Source organism: Mus musculus, chromosome 14 (assembly GCF_000001635.26).
Source record: "Mus musculus strain C57BL/6J chromosome 14, GRCm38.p6 C57BL/6J".
In the NCBI taxonomy this organism is placed as follows: Eukaryota; Metazoa; Chordata; class Mammalia; order Rodentia; family Muridae; genus Mus; species Mus musculus.
Genome location: NC_000080.6, coordinates 12,177,862 through 12,197,030, shown reverse-complemented (window position 1 = coordinate 12,197,030; position 19,169 = coordinate 12,177,862). Strand labels below are relative to the sequence as shown.

Genomic DNA, 19,169 nt, shown 5'->3' with positions numbered 1-19,169 from the left:
GCTTATTAGTTGCTCCAGGTTTTCTTATACTGCCCAGGCCCACGTGCCCAGTGGATGGTGCCCTCTACAATGGCTAAGGCCTCTTACATCAATTGGCAATCAAGAAAATGCTTCACAGATGTGCCCACAGGCTAATCAAGTGAAGGCAATTCCCTTTTCAGAGTGTGTCAAGTTGACAACCAAGATTAGCCATCACAGTTGGGTATGGCACAGAAAGTTGGGTGTTGATCCATCAGAGTGTGTTCCAACTCAGGGAAAGCCCGCAGTGGGTAACAGCTATATAAATCACTGACTAGGCACCTGGCATCAGCCAGATATTGTGAAGATGGTCCCTGTTCATGGGCAACATTTGTGTCAGAACTCAAATCCACATAAGAAAGTGAGGGGGAAAAACCAGGATGTAATCTGCATATTGAACAGGGCTGTTGCCATGAACATGTTAGATGTGATCAGGAAACCACTGATGGATGCAATAGTTGCAGAGGCATGAAGAAAAGGGGTAGGCTAGAACTGAAGGTATATTCTGTGGAAACTCCAGACTTAAAAATCAATTACTGGGATAGACAGGGAAACAGTATAAAGATGGAGTTGGTATAATTCGGAGAGAGACATCATTAAACCTGTCCCGATTGCCAAAGCCTAGGACAACACTTTGAATGCAGTCTGCTTTACAGGATCCAGGTGTAGGGAAACAAAGTATCGTTGTGATACACATAAGGACACTTGAGGCCACTTATCTAAAGTGAATGGCTGAGCTGAGCTTTGGCCAAGTCAGAGCCTGGGTTGCAATGTACTGTCTTCATTCTTAAAGTTAGAAGAGGTTAAGAACATGGCATTGAGTAGAATACCTCGGTTACACTGATAAATAACGGTCACACTGTGCCAGGATTCTCATTTGCAGAATTTTCTGCTATAGAATATCTGTTAGGTGAAAAGGAGGCCACCTCGTGTTATCACTAAAGCCACTGATTATATAAAAAAAAGTTTGATATAATCAGTTGAGGATCAGATTACGAAGTATGAACTTCTGTTATCAAATATGATGGTTCGTTCTTAGCTCCAAAGGTTTAGCTTTTTGTGATGAGAATTACACCATGAAAATGGCAGTCCTTTCCCGTGGACTAAGCCACAAGAAAACCTCCTTGTAGGTGCCAACAGCAGGGCAGGAGAGGATGAAGGGAATAAAGCAACGTTTGCCCAGATGAAGGCATCAAAGCTTAGATGATGGGGAGCTCACATGCCACTGCTAGGAGTGAGGGCCAGTGCTTCTGGTCATGAAGAAAATCCCCTTCACAGATCCACAGTAAGTCCTTGCATCTTTAGAATGATAAGCAGTAAGTCACCAATACCTTAGGCTTCTCCAACCTACTCTACCCATGCTAGAGTCAATGTCTCTCTTAAAAGGAAAACTGATAAAAAGAGTCAACTTTCTTGCTATCATCTGTGGTTTGACACCAAAGAAGAAAAAAGTCAATAGCAAAGGATAGTCCCAACTGCAGCACTTAACCCAGCCATCAGGAGAACCCTGTTCTTTTTTCATCAGCCCTGTTGAATCAACAGCTTCTATCAATCAGGCATGTATGCTCAATAGCATGAGCAGAAAAGCCAGAGCCATGTTGCCTCGGCTGTGGCTGCCTCCCCGGAATTCTCTTCTCCTATCTGGGGGAAGTGGCAGCAATGACAATGCCTAGTTCACTGAGTGCTAGCAGAGATACCAAGTGAGGCCTTAAATAACTGTGAGTTGTCATTAGGTACTACTTGCTCTCTCTGGACCATATAACCCAGGAGAGAAAACACATGATCTAGAGAAATGAAGGTACTTGCCCAGTGTCCATCAGCCCTCTGCTGGGACCAGGCTGTTTCCAGAGTCAAGTTCCTTCTTAGTACAGACCTGACAGTTGAACAGATTTTTCTCACAACAAAAGAATCAAAATGATATGCCTGCTTCACTGCCTGAAAAGCTTACATTGCTGATGCCAAGGTGCTAGCTGCTGATCTCACTGAATAAAGATCTATTCAAGAAAATATCCCCCTTGCTGACTTGGGACGTGGCCGGGCATGTATGTAAATAAATAGCATTAAGATTTCAGACATCGATGGGCAGTGGTGGCACACACCCTTGATCCCAGCACTTGGGAGGCAGAGGCAGGCAGATTTCTGAGTTTGAGGCCAGCCTGGTCTACAGAATGAGTTCCAGGACAGCCAGGGCTACACAGAGAAACCCTGTCTTGAAAAAAAAAAAAATCTGATGTCCTCACGACACCCACTCTTTAAAAAAAAATTCTTGTGCAAGGTTCACTTAACCCTCAGCAAATTTCTAAACCGTACCCCAAATTCCAGTTGATTCCGCCTATGGGCAGGGAGAACATACACAACTCTAGTACAGGGCTCACTTACATTGCTGCTGCTGAAACGCTTCCCCAGTGTTCCCCTGAGACAGGACCTGGTCCTGATAAGCACATCTCTAGTGGACAGATCTCAATCCCAAGAGTCTAGTTCCTTCTGACTGCCTGTCTAGCCTCCCAGAGAACAGTTTCAGGTCTCCAGGTTTAGTCCATGTCAACTTAGGAAGATAAAATAAACACAAAAGAAAAGAATGCTATCAAGATTGTAGTTCTCAAGTTAGAGCACAATAAATAGAGTTTTGTCTCAATCAAACTTGGGATATAGGGAGTGTTTGGAAATGAGAGCATTTTATTTCCTGACATAAAAGAAATCTTTTGACACAATGAAGTCAATGGAGAAAGGGGTTCTTTATAGTCAAAAGGCCAATGAATCTCCTTTGGAGATAATCTTTGTATAAATAAAATATGCCAACAAGGTTGATTTAATTCCAAGGTTTTTATACACTGGCACCCAGCTGAAACTGGTGACCTTCAAATTATTAGACTGTATTTTAACTTCTGGGAAGGTGTGAATCATTGCTGGATTCCTAGGCTACGGGCAGCCCCCACATTTTCTTAGGTTTTCTAATATCTGGAAAAAGTATTTTTAAGGACGTTTGGTTTTGACACGTTACACAGTGCTATCTATCTTCCAGTGTTTTCTATTAGCAGGTTTTAAGAACTAACTTCTAATTTTAAAAAGTGTATCTACAAAAAAAATCTATAACAATGATAAACGATAGTAAATACACTCTTGATATAATATACATTGCTAATGCTTCATTAATAACTAATGAAAATTTTATTCACATTTGTTGTTTCAGAAGAATAGCATCTGGCAAGGAGTATAGTACATGGGCAGAATGTTTGCCTAGGAAATGCCTGGCATCTTAGATACATACATATGCATACATACATGCATGCATATTCACATATATACTTATGTACATACATGTGTACATACATATATACACACACACATTCATACAAACATTCACACATATGTGCGCGCGCACACACACACACACACACACACACATACACACACACAAAGCGACCTAATCATCAACATTGTGTGGTGCTGAGACTGAACTACAGGTATCAGGAATGTGGGTAAGCATTCTACCCAAGTATTCTTGTTACCAAGTAACATGTCCCCAATTAGTCTTGCTGTGGAGCTTTGGGAGGGCATGCTTTGCTGCATAGCATGGGCTAGCCTTAAACTCATGAGCCTCTTCCTCTGGATCTTTACTGGTGAGCTTCCACGAATATTCTAGCATATCTAGTAGCTGGGACTTTTAAAAGTGCAATTTGTATTGTTGTTAATAATAACATGGTTCTAGCAGGTTTGCTTCAAAAACTTAATATATCTGAAAGGCAGAACCCTGTCTCTACATTAATATCTTAGAAGATACAAAGTCTACACAGCGACTGACTGCTGGATTGCCACATTCCACCAGGCTTTATACTCCCATCAGAACAAGAAACTAGAAACCATGGAACATTTGATTTTGAAAACCCAACAGTGAAAACTTGGAGTCAACTCCTTTCCATACTGCTGGGGCTTTCACACTTTAACTAGGCCCCCACCACTGGCCCCATACAACACACACACACACACACACACACACACACACACACACACACACACACACACGGCATTTGCTATAGTAATGTGGAAAATGCTCTTGTAGCTGGAGTCCTAGCATGCCGACATCATCCATCTTCAATTTATACGTCAGCATACCAGGTGAGATGGGGTGACAGTGGGGTTACAAGAGTGTCTTTACGCTTTAGAGACCTTATAAAAGACTGCCTTTTCTATATCACACCAGAACACACCGAAGATCTCAAATTCCTGCATTCCAGTTAGAATTAGTAAAACTGATAAATAGAAATTTAAAACTTTGTATAAATTCCTATACTCAAAGGATACAGTAGAAAGGTTAAAAAATAATTTTCTCTGAAAGTTGGCACATCTTACTGATTCTATTAATGCTTTAGGGTTTAACAAAAATCAGCACAGTAGCCATGTATGATGATACAGACTTAGAGTCACCACACCCAAGTGACTAAACCAGAAGGTTTTTTAATGCTGGTCCAGCCTGGGATACAGAACAAGAAAGCCCCATCCCAACAAAAAGAAAAACATGTATTTCTGCCTTTCAGATATATTAAGTTTTTGAAGAGTTGCTTTTGGGCTGAGTGTGCAATGCAGTGATTTAAAAGGTCACCCACAAGGCAGAAAACATTTAGAAGCAACTTCTGGTCTAAGAGACCTACTGAAAGGTAAATCGAGGCAGCACTATGGTGGGATCTTGAAAGGATTCTACTGAATGGAAGTCCTAACACTCAAAGAAACAGCAGTGTGTGGACACAGTTCACACTGTGGATATGAGTCACACCAGAGAGAATTTTAACAGAGATCCCAGACAATGATGGCTCTTCGTGAAAGCTGGCTTTACTGATGCAGTAAAGACATACCCTAGGCAATGCAGGGGGGAAAGCGGGTGTGCACAGTGCTCCTTTGAGGCCAGAAGATGGAGCATCCATAGTGAGAAGCCTGTTCAGTCCTTTCTGCTACTACTTCATTAGGGTGCAGCTCCTTCACCAAGGATAAAAGTTCCTAGGAGGAACCCAGGCTGTCACAGAACCTGTCCCCACCTGCATTAAACTCTTCAGCTGGCTGTCTAGCAGGAACCAGCAAGGCCATTCTGTTACCCTTCCTGTTTCTTTCACAACTTTTAGTGAGAAAAAGCTGCCTAGAATATAACCAATTCCAGCAATATTTAATGACAACTTTTATTGACACATAAAGTGACAATTAAGTCCCCAACCATAACCACACCTAGTGATAACTCTGCAAACAAATTTGCTTTTTGATAGCCAGAAAATGATTGTAACCTTGAGCTGCATACAATGGCTTTTGTGAATTTTTAAATGTTTTCCTGACATCCATGTATCCACCTAATAGTTTAAAATTGCCTACTGTGTGGTAGCTAGTGTTGTATCCCTGAGAATTTGTCCATTTGCCCTTATACAGTTCCCATTCAAGGTAAAATGATCTCAGAAAAGTAACATAGGTTAGCTGGTAAGCACTCCATCAGATTATTAGAGCTGCAGGCACAGAGGGATACACTATTAAAAGTAGTCTCTGCATAAGACATTAGAATCTGTATTTACACACACAAACATACACATAAACACACACACTCACACACATACACACACATGACAAAACTCAGCAGAACAAAGTTCATATCTGACAACAGGAAAAGGATGCTAACACAAATGGACAAAGGGTGGGTGTTTAAGATCTTGAAGTCGCACATCGTACTTATGACCGCCAGTCCCCTTCCGAGCTGCCAAGTGTCTGCAGCATTTGCTTGCACTAAGGACAGTCTGTCCTACCAATCCTCACACACACACTGTAACTCTTCTAGGCTTGCGCTGCAGCAGAGCAGTATGGTAGCCACCCCTGGACTCTCGCACAAATATCATCACCAAAGTGTCCACTACTCTAAAAGAAGAACTGAGTACAGACTCTTGCAGGAAAAGTCACCTTTGAAAATATGTTCACAAATTGTGACTTAAAATTGTTAGAATTCTCTACTCCACTGCTGTGGCTCTCTCGCCTAATGCTGATGCTGCCCTACACTAACCCTGAGGTATTTGCTTCTTCAACAAGGATTTTACTTTGTAGATGGGCAAAGGGACGAACATTTTTATTACCTTTTAGTCTTAGACTGAATATCTTAGTATAGACCAGGCGAGCGTCACACAGCCATGACAGTAATATTTTGTCACAGGCATCACATAAAACAGAGAACAAAAGAGAAAGCAACCGTGGGGGTCCCGTGGTGCCTCACTTACCCGGGATGGGAATAATAGGAACACTTTCGTTGGGGACCACCCGAGGTGAACTGCTGTCTTCCACATAGAAATGAGCAGTCTGAAAACATTTTCTGTGTGGAAAAGAAAAAGATGCCAACAGTGAGCACAGAAAGAAGTACACTTTGTCTAAGTTTATCATTTCAAGATCCTTCTTTAACAGTTTTTCCCAGCTTGAAACATCACATAGCACTGATGCTGATGGCAAACCCAAGGAAAAATAGAACAAATGCAAGCACAGCGTTTAGCACACTGGAGCAACCCCAAATGTCTGAATAGCCATCTCTTATTACAGCCAACTCCAACCCCAGAGCTCCAAACTACTCAAATAAGTGAGAATTTGGCACAGAGTAAACTCCTGTACAAGACACGAGGATTCTACCCAATATCTCTACAGCTGGATCATTACAGAGGGACTGTCTGAGCTTCTGACTAACAGCCCCCAAGTACCAAGTTCAAAACCTCACCTTGAATCCCTTCCAATATAGTCATCAAACAGCCCAACTGTACAATAGCACCACATTGTCTGTGCTTAGCTAAGGCCCCAAATCCTCAGACGGCTTTTAAAGGGGTAAGGGGGCTTCAATAGGAAAAGCATGCCCAAATCAGAGGCCCTTTCCGGACGACAGCTCAGCCTGCAGGTGATTTCTGCTTGCCTTTAGTTCAGCTTTGTTTTTACCTGTACTTCAAGCAAAGCAGGGAGCACACAGTGGTCATCATAGGACAGGCAGTGAACAGAAAGGCTATGAGCAGTTCACGCAGCCTCTGCCTGAGATGCTGGCCAGCCCTCAGCTTTCCAGCATCCACGTCACTGCTTGCTGGGGCCCTTAATGAGCTGCCGGAAGCACGGACTGAATATTTAATGAGAGTGCTCAGTGTGAATGGCTATTGTGACCAGAGAAGGGTCCCTGTTCATCTGGCGGAGGGGCTTTACAATAGCTGGCCCTACTGCTGGGTCTTTTAGCTGGGCAGACGGCATCTTCTAGTGCTCCCCGTCACCAGGCTGAGTCCCACTCATGTGTTTCATGCCAAGCAACATTTACACGCTGTGGCTTTGCATTTTTCTGGGTCTGTATTCCAATTACTAGGGATAAGTCAACTTTACTTTCAGGGTGTCTTTTCTCATCTAGTGGGGAAAAAATCCTGGTGTGTTTTTAGAAAGCCAAAGAAGGTGGGGATGTTGGGGGCGGGGGTGGGGGGATCGATAACTAACAAGCCAAATAAGATCCCTGTGAGAAGGAGACCTCAGTGTCACAAAGCTTTCCTGCAGCAGGATGCTGTAGACCTGCTCTCATCAATGCCATTAGAAATAAGCACTGGTCCCAGAATGTAGACTTCCCCTTTAAACTCTCCCTGTTCTCACATGGACTGCTCTTCCAAGCCATAGAGCTTCCTCAACATAAGTGACTAAGCTCACATGTACTATAGGGGAGGCTTTGAAGAACACCAAGAAAGGTTAGCACTTTCTGCAAGTGCCTGACATAAGCGATAGAAACGGGACTTTATTACTGGCCTTGACACAGCTTGGGGAAGATGCGTATGCCGTGGGGCTCTGACCCTGACCACCTGATGCCAAATCCACACAAAGAAATACGACTACCAGTTTTAAAATGCCAACTTCTTTCTGTTTTTAAATTAGTTGTTAAATTTTCCCTCTGGGTTTTTGTTTGTTTGTCTGTCTGTTTCTTCTTCCCTCTCATAATCCTGTGTGCACAGATTTCTAGGGTGCAATGCTGAGGTTGCAACATGGGTCCTGGACACTGCGAGTGAACGTGAGCCTTGCTTGTTCAGGGCCATAGCTGTTGGAATTCTACTTTTTGATTTACTTAGCAGCCTGAACAAGTTCTCAAAGTTACTCATAAATCCCATCCAGTGTGCCCGCTCAGCTTTAAAACACAGAAGAACAAATGAACAGCAACAGCAACAACAGAAATAATAACCACCTAGGAACTTCTGGGCTGGGAAGAGCAGAAAATGTGTAATCCCAGCATCTAAAACTGGGATCCTAAGTTCAAGATCAGCTTAGGCTAGCAGTGTGAGACGAGTCTCCAAAAACGTTGGAGTTTTAAGACTGCAAATTCCTATGCCTATTAACTTTTAGAACAGGAAGCAGTTAGCATATGGGATTCCATTACTGGCTAAGTTACACAACAAAGCCAGACAACTCAGAAACGAACAAGCCATGGTGTGAATTATTATTTTCCAGAAAACAGGCACACAGTCCAGCCAGTCTTGCTGTTAATGTAGAACTAACAGCTGCATATTATCTTTACAAAAACACAGTGTGTACTGAAGCAAATCTCATGTATTGCTGTATATAATGGATTTTTCCCTGGAGCAAAGTAACTCTGTGATTGCCAGAACAAAGCTGGCAAGTGAGGTGGGGGGTCAGGAACCTGCGAGATAAAGCTATGTACATCTGTGCCTTGCTGCATAGCACATGCTTTTACCCCACACAGAGACATGGGTCAACAAATCAGTACAGAACATCGAGAAACCTTCTCCCTTTGAGTGGAAGTTTTAAGGTATATGGCAGATATTAATTCAGGACCTAGCTGCAGCATCACACATGCAAATTACACGTTCTCTGCAACTGGCAAAACCAGTTCTGCATCCTCAAAACCAATTTCTAGAGCCTTGCTAAGCACTGGGACAGAGGACCCTTTCAGAAATATAAGTGAATACAAATGAACAAGAGGGAAGAGCAGTTAAAATCACCCGAAACCCTCTTCCTTCCTCCAATCACCATCGCCATTGGGGGGGGGGGGGCAATCCTTCCATACTCATTTGTTTATTTAGTATTTCTTGATAATTGTTAAGTTTTTCTTTCTACTTAAGTTCTCATAGGAAAGGGAACCACAAATATGGCAATAGTTTTGAGGGTTGTGATTAACTGATGAAGGTTTAAGAAGGGATGGTGTGGCATTTGAACTGAGACCCAAAAGCAAAGGTCAGGGACAGTGGTAGTGGGAAGAGCATTCCAGGCAGACACAGCAGCTAAAGTATCTTAGAACAGAGTGAACCTGGCAGGTGCTGGTCTGCAATGCTGGATAGAATGGCAACCCTTCCTCCCCGCTCCCCTGAATATAAGACCCAGGAGGCCTTTGTTGGCTTTTGTTGAAGTCTAAGAGCCAGGCAAAGCCTAAGGACTCTAGCCCATGCTGTGACACACTTTTAGCTCTCTCTCTGAACAAGCTCACTTGGGCTGCTGTGTGACAGATTGTCCATAGAACATCAAGGTAACAAGAACATCAACCAAGGGCTACTGTTGTAATCACTCCAAAACTGAGGTAGGTAGGTAGTTGGTGTGTGTGTGTGTGTGTGTGTGTGTGTGTGTGTGTGTGTGTGTGTGTGTAAACATGTGGTGGTACTGGGAACTGACCCTACAGCTTCACACATGGTAAATGCTCTACCATTGGGCTACCTTTCCATCTACAACCTTAGCATAGACATATAGCCCTTCTAAGAAATATAGATGATATCCCAGTTACTAGTGTTTCCCTAAATTTCACTGCATTGTTAGAACCACTGCTTTAAGGAACACTTACTGAGCATCTATCTGGGGCCAGGCTGCCACTTATTCCCCACAGGCGATGATCTTTTCTTGTGTGCAAATCCTACACTTTGGTTTTAACTTTCCAGTAAGGCAGAAGGATATTGTATGGCATTGTTTTTTAATTTATTCATTTCTGAAAAGTCCCATGAAAAAGGTTTTCTTTTCTTAATGTTAAGCAAAATATGAAAAATAAAAAGCAAAGGCAGAGATTTTTGAGAAATGGGAAAATACCCACGAGTCAGATCCTCTAAAGTTCTCGATCGGCTTTGTTCTCGATTGGCAGGGTTGCCTCTGAGTTTGAGCCCAGGGGATCGAGGACAGACGTTCTCAGAGTGTTCTCAGGTACGTCACTGAGTGTGCAATTTCAGTTTTCTTTGTAGTTCCAATTCTCTTTCAACCAACAGAGGCTAATCTTGCCTCCTTGAATGAACAGATTTCTAGGATATGAAACGTCTTTCCCAAAATTGCTTTACCCTGAATATATTTACACGAGTATTATTATAAAAATGGAAAACAAAGTAGAACATGTTTAGAACAATGAGGAAGTGTATTTATAATTTTGGTTACAAACTATAACCTAGGTCACCAACCCCATACATTTTATGCTTTTTTTTCCCACTTCCTTTCCCCCAGGGTACTCAGCCTTCTCTTTGAAGTTTTGAGGTTCTCAAATATAAACTACCTGTCCTCTCTGTACCTGGCTGCTCTATCGCCCTTCAAGCAACATGTTAGTCAATGGTGGTTATCAACAGATGTTCAGACCTCTTTGGTTTTAGTAAGCCACGCAGGACAAAGCCCATACCTGGTGACAACCACCTGAGGCCTAGATGGGACACAGACTTATGTATTCTGAACCTTCTCCCTGAGGAGCTAGTTTGCAGTGTTCCTAGTTAAGACTTCCTGTGACAAGGGGACAGCAGTTACAGATACTCTCTGGTGCTGTCACTAAGAAGCCACTAAAAAGGAAACAGCCTTCAATGGAAGGTGGGCAGTACCATAGTATTTGCCCATAGAAATTATAGTGAGTTTCCCATGTAGCATGGGAAATTGTCACTATGGCATCAAGGGTGTTAAGTGCACAAAGGACTTTTGTACAACATATACTTGAGTAAGAATGTCAAAATCCAGACAAGCAAGTCTGACTTGTCATGATACAACTCCATTGGTGAAGAAGTACTATGAAGCACTAGACTGAACACTTCCAGATGGGAGCAGGAAAGAGTCAGCCCCATGTGCATGACATGAGATGGAATGAGAGATATGTGTGTGTTGTTTCTTCATTTGGCCATGATTCTGGTATGTCTCTCCTACAGTAAGCAACCTGCCATAATGAACCAATCTCCAACTAAAAGCTACACCCCAAAGGTAAACATGTCTCCAAACGCATCTGATGCTGGACCAAGATTGGCCAACGATGATTGCTTTCAAGAAGCTCTGTAGCCAGGTGGGACCAGCTCTCCTATATTCTTCTGTATTACTGTCCTCTTTGAAAAGCTAACATGAACTTATACATTTTAGAATGATTTCTAAGGATGGTTTCATTGAAACCCAAAAGAGTACCATGGGGGTATCTTCTCTACCAGTTCTCCTAGTCTGTGTGGATTCTGCTTAGCAGTTCCCTAATCTCAAGTCCAAGTCCCACCACTGTGGTCCAGACGATGGGATGTCTGGTTCTTGTTTTTGTTCTTTTGTACAAGTGTGGGTCTAACTTTTTAAAACTCCAGAGGACACTTGAGGCGGATGGGTCATCAATCACTGTTCTTTAGCTACATCTCTAAAAATAACTCTCAATTCTTTCAAATATTTTGAGGACCTATTTTGAGAATAGAGATTTCGTCAAGACTCAAGCACTCCACTGTTGTGACAGCAGAAGCTATCTGTCATCGGGATGCAGCAGACACTGACCTGCATCAGCTGTCAGCTCTCAGTCTTCGAGCTCCCACTGAAGCACACATGGTGCCAGCACATGGCAGGCTCTGCTGGTTTTAATTGGCCCTCATGACTAATGACACACACACAAACAGCTGCTCCGATGGCATAATCCAGTCAGAGAGCCCTGCTCTGCCAACAATGCAGAGTGAACTACAAAGATGAGCAGGAGAACTCTAGATTTTTAACACCCTTCCCTACTTCCTTCCAGGAATCTGACATAGATAGTTGTAAGGCAGAACCCCCAGGAGGCCTGAGCTTCTCCACAACCCCCTCCAATTCTGCTGTTTCTTCCCAGGTACCTGGTTAGACAGCCTTTGGTGTGGGCTTATGATTTTTCTTATTTCTGTCTCTTTCTGCTTGCCTGACAAGGATTTGTGCAGGCAACCAATACTTCCCTGGAACAAAGGGCTGACACTGAAGTCTAGAAATGTCTAAAGAGACACTTGTCTATAAAAAGGGCTCTCCAACGGCAGGCAGGGGCTTCTGAGATGGACTGACATTTGTCTTAGCATGTCCGTCCTTTTGACAAGCTTGTTTCCATCCTCAGTTTTAGGCTTATTATTACAACAGTTTGTCTTGTGCTGTGGATGATGGGCTGTGGGTTGGAGTGGAATCCTAACAAGGTTTTCAGACTTAGATAAAAACTCAAAATTACATACTAAACAAATGTTGACATACAAAAACTAGAAATCAAGTCACTCTCTTCAAATTAAGCACAATGGTTTTATAATTACACCAGAGTGTGAAGGAGTTTCTTAGCTGTGTGGAGGCAAAATTCTAATTGCAGACTATAGTGGGCAGTTGGCTCAGCTACTACTGAATATTAATTAAGCAATCTTAAACGATTCATAGGCTGCCCTCATTTGAATTTACAGTGCCATACCCACTAATAATCTCATTTATTTTCATGTTGTCAAGAACAGACATCCCACTAATATTTACTTTTGTAAGTGGGTATGTTGTAGTGAACTTTGAGTGAGAGCCATTTATTAATGGAAAGCTGCAAACACTAACAGGCCATCAAAGAAAGAGATTGAGAGTTGTGCTAAAAAGTCTCCGATTGATTTATGAGGGCAAAATGTTTCTAGAAAAGGAAGTGACAAACAATAGAAGAGAAAGACTGTGGATATCTCTGGGCTTTCCCTCAGGAGTGTTTGCCTGAAGCTACTCTGGGTCCCACTTGGAAGGTGGCCCGATTCAATTCTAAGTTGAGATTTTTTCATACACAACAACTCACTCACTGCTAAGTTGTCCTTACTGCCTGTTAAGCGATCTGGTTTATGTAGCTAAGTTTATACAGTGCAGTCTCCGGAAGGGCTCCTCCAGAATGAAAGACTCAGACATCAAAATATGCTTCTGGTTGGCATATTTTCCAAGTCATGAAAGGGGACACAAAAATCTGACAAATCCAAGTGTGCTTTGGGGGATAATAAAGTGGCATGTTTTGCATCGGGACTTCTGGGCTTCCTGGGCATGTGGTTGTCATACTCTGGACAAGCAGAGGACGGAGTATGAAAGGGAGGGAAAGAAGGGGAGAGAAAAGAGAAAAAAATCACCTGAAGGCTGGATAGATGGGACGAACAGGAGATGGAATGCAGACATTATGAGAAGAGAAGGGGCTCCCAGATATTTGATATTTGGGATTTCCTGTAGGTAGCAACAATATCCTAATTCACTCTTGCTATAGCTAAAGTGACAGAGAAAGGTGTGATTTCCATGGTAAGCATGGTACTGGATAAGTCAGGTTGCCCGTAGTAACTTCCTTTAAATGGGCGAAGACAAGCAAACTGCATGCATAGAAGTAGGTCCGAGATAATCTTTCTTGATCAACATTTGTTTTTGCTAAGAAATTCTAACAGATCCACAGGGATGACTGTGTGGGCCTTTCCTGGGAAGTGGACAGCAGAGGTCACTTCCTATGTCACGTTCGGTAGCTCAAAGGTGCTCTCGTCAATATTTCAGCTAGTTCCAAGGAGATAAAACCCTCACAGTTCATCCCAGGACTCAGTGGAGACCTGGGAAAGGTCTGACACCAGGATCTTTGAGACAGTTGTCACACTTTGTACTCTAGCATACGGTACTCACCACTCACCCAACCCCACTGACTTGAGGCAGTTAACAGAGCCATGCAAGTCTCAGTGAGTTCAAGGAGGAGAGGAAACACATATCTCTCAGAATTACCATCGAAAATGGTCTAGAACCTACCTATTTCCTAAACATAATGACTATTTTGTTGTACTAGTTTTGTTTTTGTTTTGTGTTTTGTTTGAAACAGAGTCTCTCTACATATCCCTGGCTGCCCTAGATCTCACTCTATAGACTAGGCTGGCCTCGAACTCATAGAGATCTGCCTGCCTTTGCCCCCCTAGTGCTGAGATCAAAGGTACGCAGCACCGTGTCTGGCTTGTTGTAATATGGTTAATAGCCTTAAGTGATCTTCAGGATCTCGGAAAGATCTATGTGCTTTTTTACTGAATACCATTGTAGCAATGCTTGTAAAACTTGGGGTGAGGTTCCCAAAAGGCACCCCAGTGTCATCCACGTGATATTTCCAATAATCAAGAATTGACTATTAAAAGAAAAATTAAGGTACCCACACAAGAACTTTGGAACAAATCTCTCAGAATGGAGAGACTGTCTGACACAGTGGCTCTCAACTTATGGGTTATGATTCCTTTGGGGGATTGAATGACCCTTTCACAGAGTCACATAACAGACAGCCTGCATGTCATATTTATATTCAAATTTATAACAGCAGCAAAATTACAGGTATGAAGTAATAATGAAACTAATTTTTTGACTGAGTCCACCATAACACAAAGAACTGTATTAAACGGTTGCAGCACTAGAAGGGTTGAGAACCACTATTTTAAAGAAATAGTTTATAATAAGATGGGAACACACTGGGAACACACTGACTCTATTCCCACATCGCTGGTGAATGAACAGTGAGCCACGGTGCCCAGCACTAGAGGGCTGTAGGGAAGCAGATACATACACACATCACCAAGGAAAGACCTCAAAATCAGTGGCAGAGGAGGGCACCATCCATGAACCCTGCCTTGCTGCCACTTTACTGAATTTATTCTGCAGCTGTATTTATCCATGTGCAAAACGACACATTAACAAGGCTATTCAGCATAGTACTGTGCTGTCACAAAATTGATAGCCTTAGAGGACTGCTTAAATAAATCATGGCATATCTATTTAACACTCCTATAATATATAATTAACTCAATAGGGAACTATAGATGCCTAGAGAAAAACTGTGTTATCTCAAAGCCAAGCACATGGGTAAAACAGGTAGTTCTTCACTATGTAAAAAGAGACAGAGATACCGAATTTGTTTAGATATATAACAATTGTCCAATAATGTATAACTTTAGAAAAATGAGCACATGTTTGTGAGTAGGTGGGGAATAGGGTGGGTAGATGGAATTCTCAGGTTATATATGATTTTAAACTTTATTATCATGAATGATGTCTGATCCTACTTATTCACAATTTAAGTGGACTTTAAAAAAAACTGTTAATACTTAAGTATGGTTTTTATAGTTTTGTCCTTAGCTCACACCTTTCATGATTTGGGGCCCCCAGAGGCATGGTCCTACCTTGTGTCCACAAAGGGACAGCTAAGGAAAGGATCATAAAGAGCAGGGGTAGAAGGCAGAGGTTACATTAGGTGCATGCCCAGCTACTGCAGCCGTGTGGGATGCTGCTCTTTCAGCATCTGTGGAGGCTTCTCTTCCTTCAGGCCATGGGAGGAGAGGAGAAAGAAAGAGACAAAGGTAGACATGGAGGCTGGTGAGGCTGCTTGTCAGCCTGCACTAGAAGCTTAGAAGACCTGGCAGCCTGTGCACCAGAAAACCATTCAGGACGGAGCTGGGTTAGCAGAAAAGGTGGGTGGGTACAATGTGGAACATTGTGAGCTGCAGACCTTAGGCATACAGAATACACAGATCAGTGGGCAACCGTAAGCTTTGGAGGAATCACATAGTCTGGGCAGCTCTGTAGGGAAGAGCAGGAAGCCTTGAGACCTGTGTGGACAGAGACTCCACATTGAGTCTATCAGGCTCAGCTCCTCCTTGTAGACTGCCGAGCATAGCAGAGCAGGAGAAAAAGTACCTGCTGAAGAGCTAGCTGCCTAGAGTGGAGGCCCTACTTCAGCAGGACTGTCTGACCATGCCACTTCCCTTCTCAGAGTCTCCATGTCTCCTTCTTCTCAGGTGTGAACAAAGAATTCCATATATACTGTCTAATTTAATCTTTATAGAATGGGTATTCTATAAAGAAGACTTCTCAAAAGACCCATTTCCTAGATGAGGAAATTGAGTCTCAAATGGATCCCATGCCAAAGAGCCAGGAAGTGGTAGAGCTAATGTGACAATCCACATGTTCCTGAGTCAAGGTTTGTAGCCACACTATAAAATATGCATTTGATACTGCGTAACTCACACTTAGAGTCGACAAATACCTGCAGTTCCTTAGGATGATCTCAACTTAGGTAGACCTGATATGTTTCCCTCAGTCCTAAGCAAAGAAGTTCTCAGATTCCTTGTAAGCAACTGCAGACACGAGGCATCTCCTGGGTGACGCACACTGGGCCTGTGGCAAGTCCACGCCATACTAAGAGCTAAGCACATACACAGGCTGAATAGTGTCTGAGTGTCTGACCATGGACGGCATTTACCTTAGTGTTGGACATGAGTCATGCTGGTCCTTTAAAGTACTGCAGAAAGAAATGTCGTCATGGACTGGGCATAAGAACTGTTCACAGGATGGTCACAGACCCCTCTCAGAGAAGAGCTTTAGGTTTAAAACAATAAAGAGAGGTTTCTAGTCCCATATTTGAAAAGCTGTTTTGAAAGTATACTAGGAATCGAAAACTTCAACAGGTTTAAAAAAAAAAAAAAAAAGATCCTAGAAAGGAAAAAATGACATCACCAGTCAGTGAGCCATGCACACGGCCAGAACTGTACAGCGTAAGAATGGGCCAGCCATGACCTTCCTCATTACCCTGTCAAGATCACTCCTCATGAATCAAAACTGTTTCCTGGGGATATAAGTGAAATTTCATCTCAATAATCAGATAACAGAGACAAGCCATTCCATGGAAAAGGTTAGATATAAATTGTATAAGTTGGTTTACTGAAAGTAAAAAGGAACTACTTACAACATTAATTAACTACCCTACTTAATGATTTAGTATTAAAAGATTATGAATTTTAAACAGTTTACATGTGAGATAAGTCTTATATAAATATTCTCAAGAGGTTCAAGTGCAGTAATTAGGACTATATGCACAACTTCTAATTGTTTCATATAAAACTCTTCAGGTTAGACTTTTTCAGAATATTAAGAATTCATGCACATGTTATAACCACATATTTTTTTTATGGAAAAGCACATGTTATAGCCACATTTGTTCATTTTCTGTCTTGTTCTTGGTTTTAACCCCTTATGTATAAATTATTTTCATTTATAAGAATTATGCTTATTTGAAAAACAAAGCTCTAAACAAGCATGCAACAACTTAATTGACTTTTTAAAAGAAAATGGATGCAGCATACACCAGATGCGCAAACACAGCGTGTCCACAGTGTTACCAAAAAAGACAGAAAATACAGCCCAGCCCACAGATGAAAGCAAAGCAAGCACGCGCTGGAGCTTCTACCATGGGCAGCAGCTACCTGGAGGCTCAACTGGTCTTTGCAAACATTACTAGCTGCCATGGAACAGGTGAACATCAGCATTTTCTGTTTAGAAGACTTCCATCCCCATAGCAACAAAACAAAAGTTCTGCAAGCCAGTCCCAGCCATTGAGAATCCCCCAGCCATTGAGACTCCCCCAGCCACTGAGACTCCCCCATTAAGTCCCAGCCATTGAGACTCCCCCGTTAAGCTGGGCCGCCCTCACCTGCTCCCCTTCTCTCCTCTCTCCCCAGAAGAAGGCACTTCACGGGAACGTCGGGGAAAGCCCTTGGACTTTATTTTGTTACACCCTCTAAATGGACAAAAGACAAAAGAGAACATGTGTAGAAGACAGTATTTCACTTGGTCCCCCAGCGTTGCACACTGATGCCCTCCACCCAGACATCCCTGCTATCACGACTTCATATACAGCGTTTTCAAAAAGGGCACACATATGCAAAAATGGCTAGCGTTAGAGAGGTCTCTGGTGCTGAGGTAAGAGACACAAAGTAGGCTTGTTTCCCAAAGCAATGTTTTACATATCAGAAGGTGGCATTAGTCTAAGGTTGGGCTGCTCTTTACCTCTGCAGGCACACTGTCCCAGCAAGCAGACAGCTCTGAAGAGCTTGCTGGGTCTCCACTGCCCAGTGCCTGTCAATTCTCTGCATTGGACAGAGCAGGGGTTTAGTCTTTTCTGAATGCATTCTTGTCACTTCTGGATAAATATAGAAAATGCCTCAGACAGACAGGGCCAGCACTTGGCAAGTTATTGCTCTATGTAGAGTCTCTTAAACACTAAATACCTTAGCACCCCAGACTTGCCTGTCCATGCGAAGGATGCATGTTCTGACAAATGCAGACACTTGTGGGTGGCTGCTTAGATTTGATTGTCCAAGCTACTTGGGCTATAGGATTTCACAGTGAAATGATCTTATTCTAAGTCTTGTTCATAGAACTGGAAAAAAACAACAACCACCACCTAATATATAACCTTTTTTTTTTTTTTTTTTTTTTTTTTTCCCCTTTCAGGCTCCTTGCTGAATCCTGCACAGAAATGTAGGACTGCTTCCTTCTGGGGACCAGTACCTCTAGCTTTTTAGTGTTCATGTTTCTTTTCTCCTGTCATAAATAAGCTTTAAGTTCCTTTTTTTTTTTCATTACTAGTGCAATTACACTATTATACACAAGTGCTTGTCATACCAGCTCACCTTTAGAGAAAGGAGAACTTGATTGGCAACAAGGTTGAAAGGGGGAGGGACTGTTGTAGTTCAGAACTTCCTGTCTCCCTCTGTTGAAACTACTGTCACTACAATGACTGTCCCCCCAAACATCACAGATATGTTGTGTGGCTGCGAACACTAATCTGAAGAAATCACAAGTATGTTGGAATGTTTTTATAAATTTTCATAAAAACTTGAAATTTGCAGCTTCCTAAAATATTTAGACTTTTTCTCAACCCTTAGCCCTGCTCTGAATTCTGCCAGATTTACTCTTTCAGGAATTTTGGAGCAGAGCCGGCTATCTTCCGCAGTTTTTCCTCACGCACAATCACAGGCTCTTGAGACTCCCACCCGTAAACTGACAACACTTTCGTGAGAAGCAAATGCCATAAATCAGTAACTAATATCCCCGACAACCAAGGGGTAACCTGATCAAGCACAAGTAACCCTGGGAGAGAAAGCAGGGATTTCTGAGAATCTGGGACAAAATGGGTT

At 42.5% G+C, this 19,169-nt stretch overlaps 1 protein-coding gene across 3 annotated transcripts in view; it reads right to left on the bottom strand.

Moving 5' to 3' along the window:
• Ptprg (protein tyrosine phosphatase, receptor type, G) overlaps positions 1 to 19,169 on the bottom strand; it is a 688,602-nt gene that overhangs the window by 45,011 nt on the left and 624,422 nt on the right. The window contains exons 14-15 of one of the 3 annotated variants that reach the window (NM_008981.3): positions 17,681 to 17,767; positions 6,258 to 6,349 (exon numbers count right to left, since the gene is read on the bottom strand). In NM_008981.3, coding sequence (NP_033007.2) covers positions 6,258 to 6,349; positions 17,681 to 17,767 — 179 coding nt within the window. Of the gene's footprint in view, positions 1 to 6,257; positions 6,350 to 6,954; positions 7,089 to 17,680; positions 17,768 to 19,169 lie in introns of those variants that run through there. The other 2 variants (NM_001347593.1, XM_006517956.4) reach the window with 2 other exon arrangements.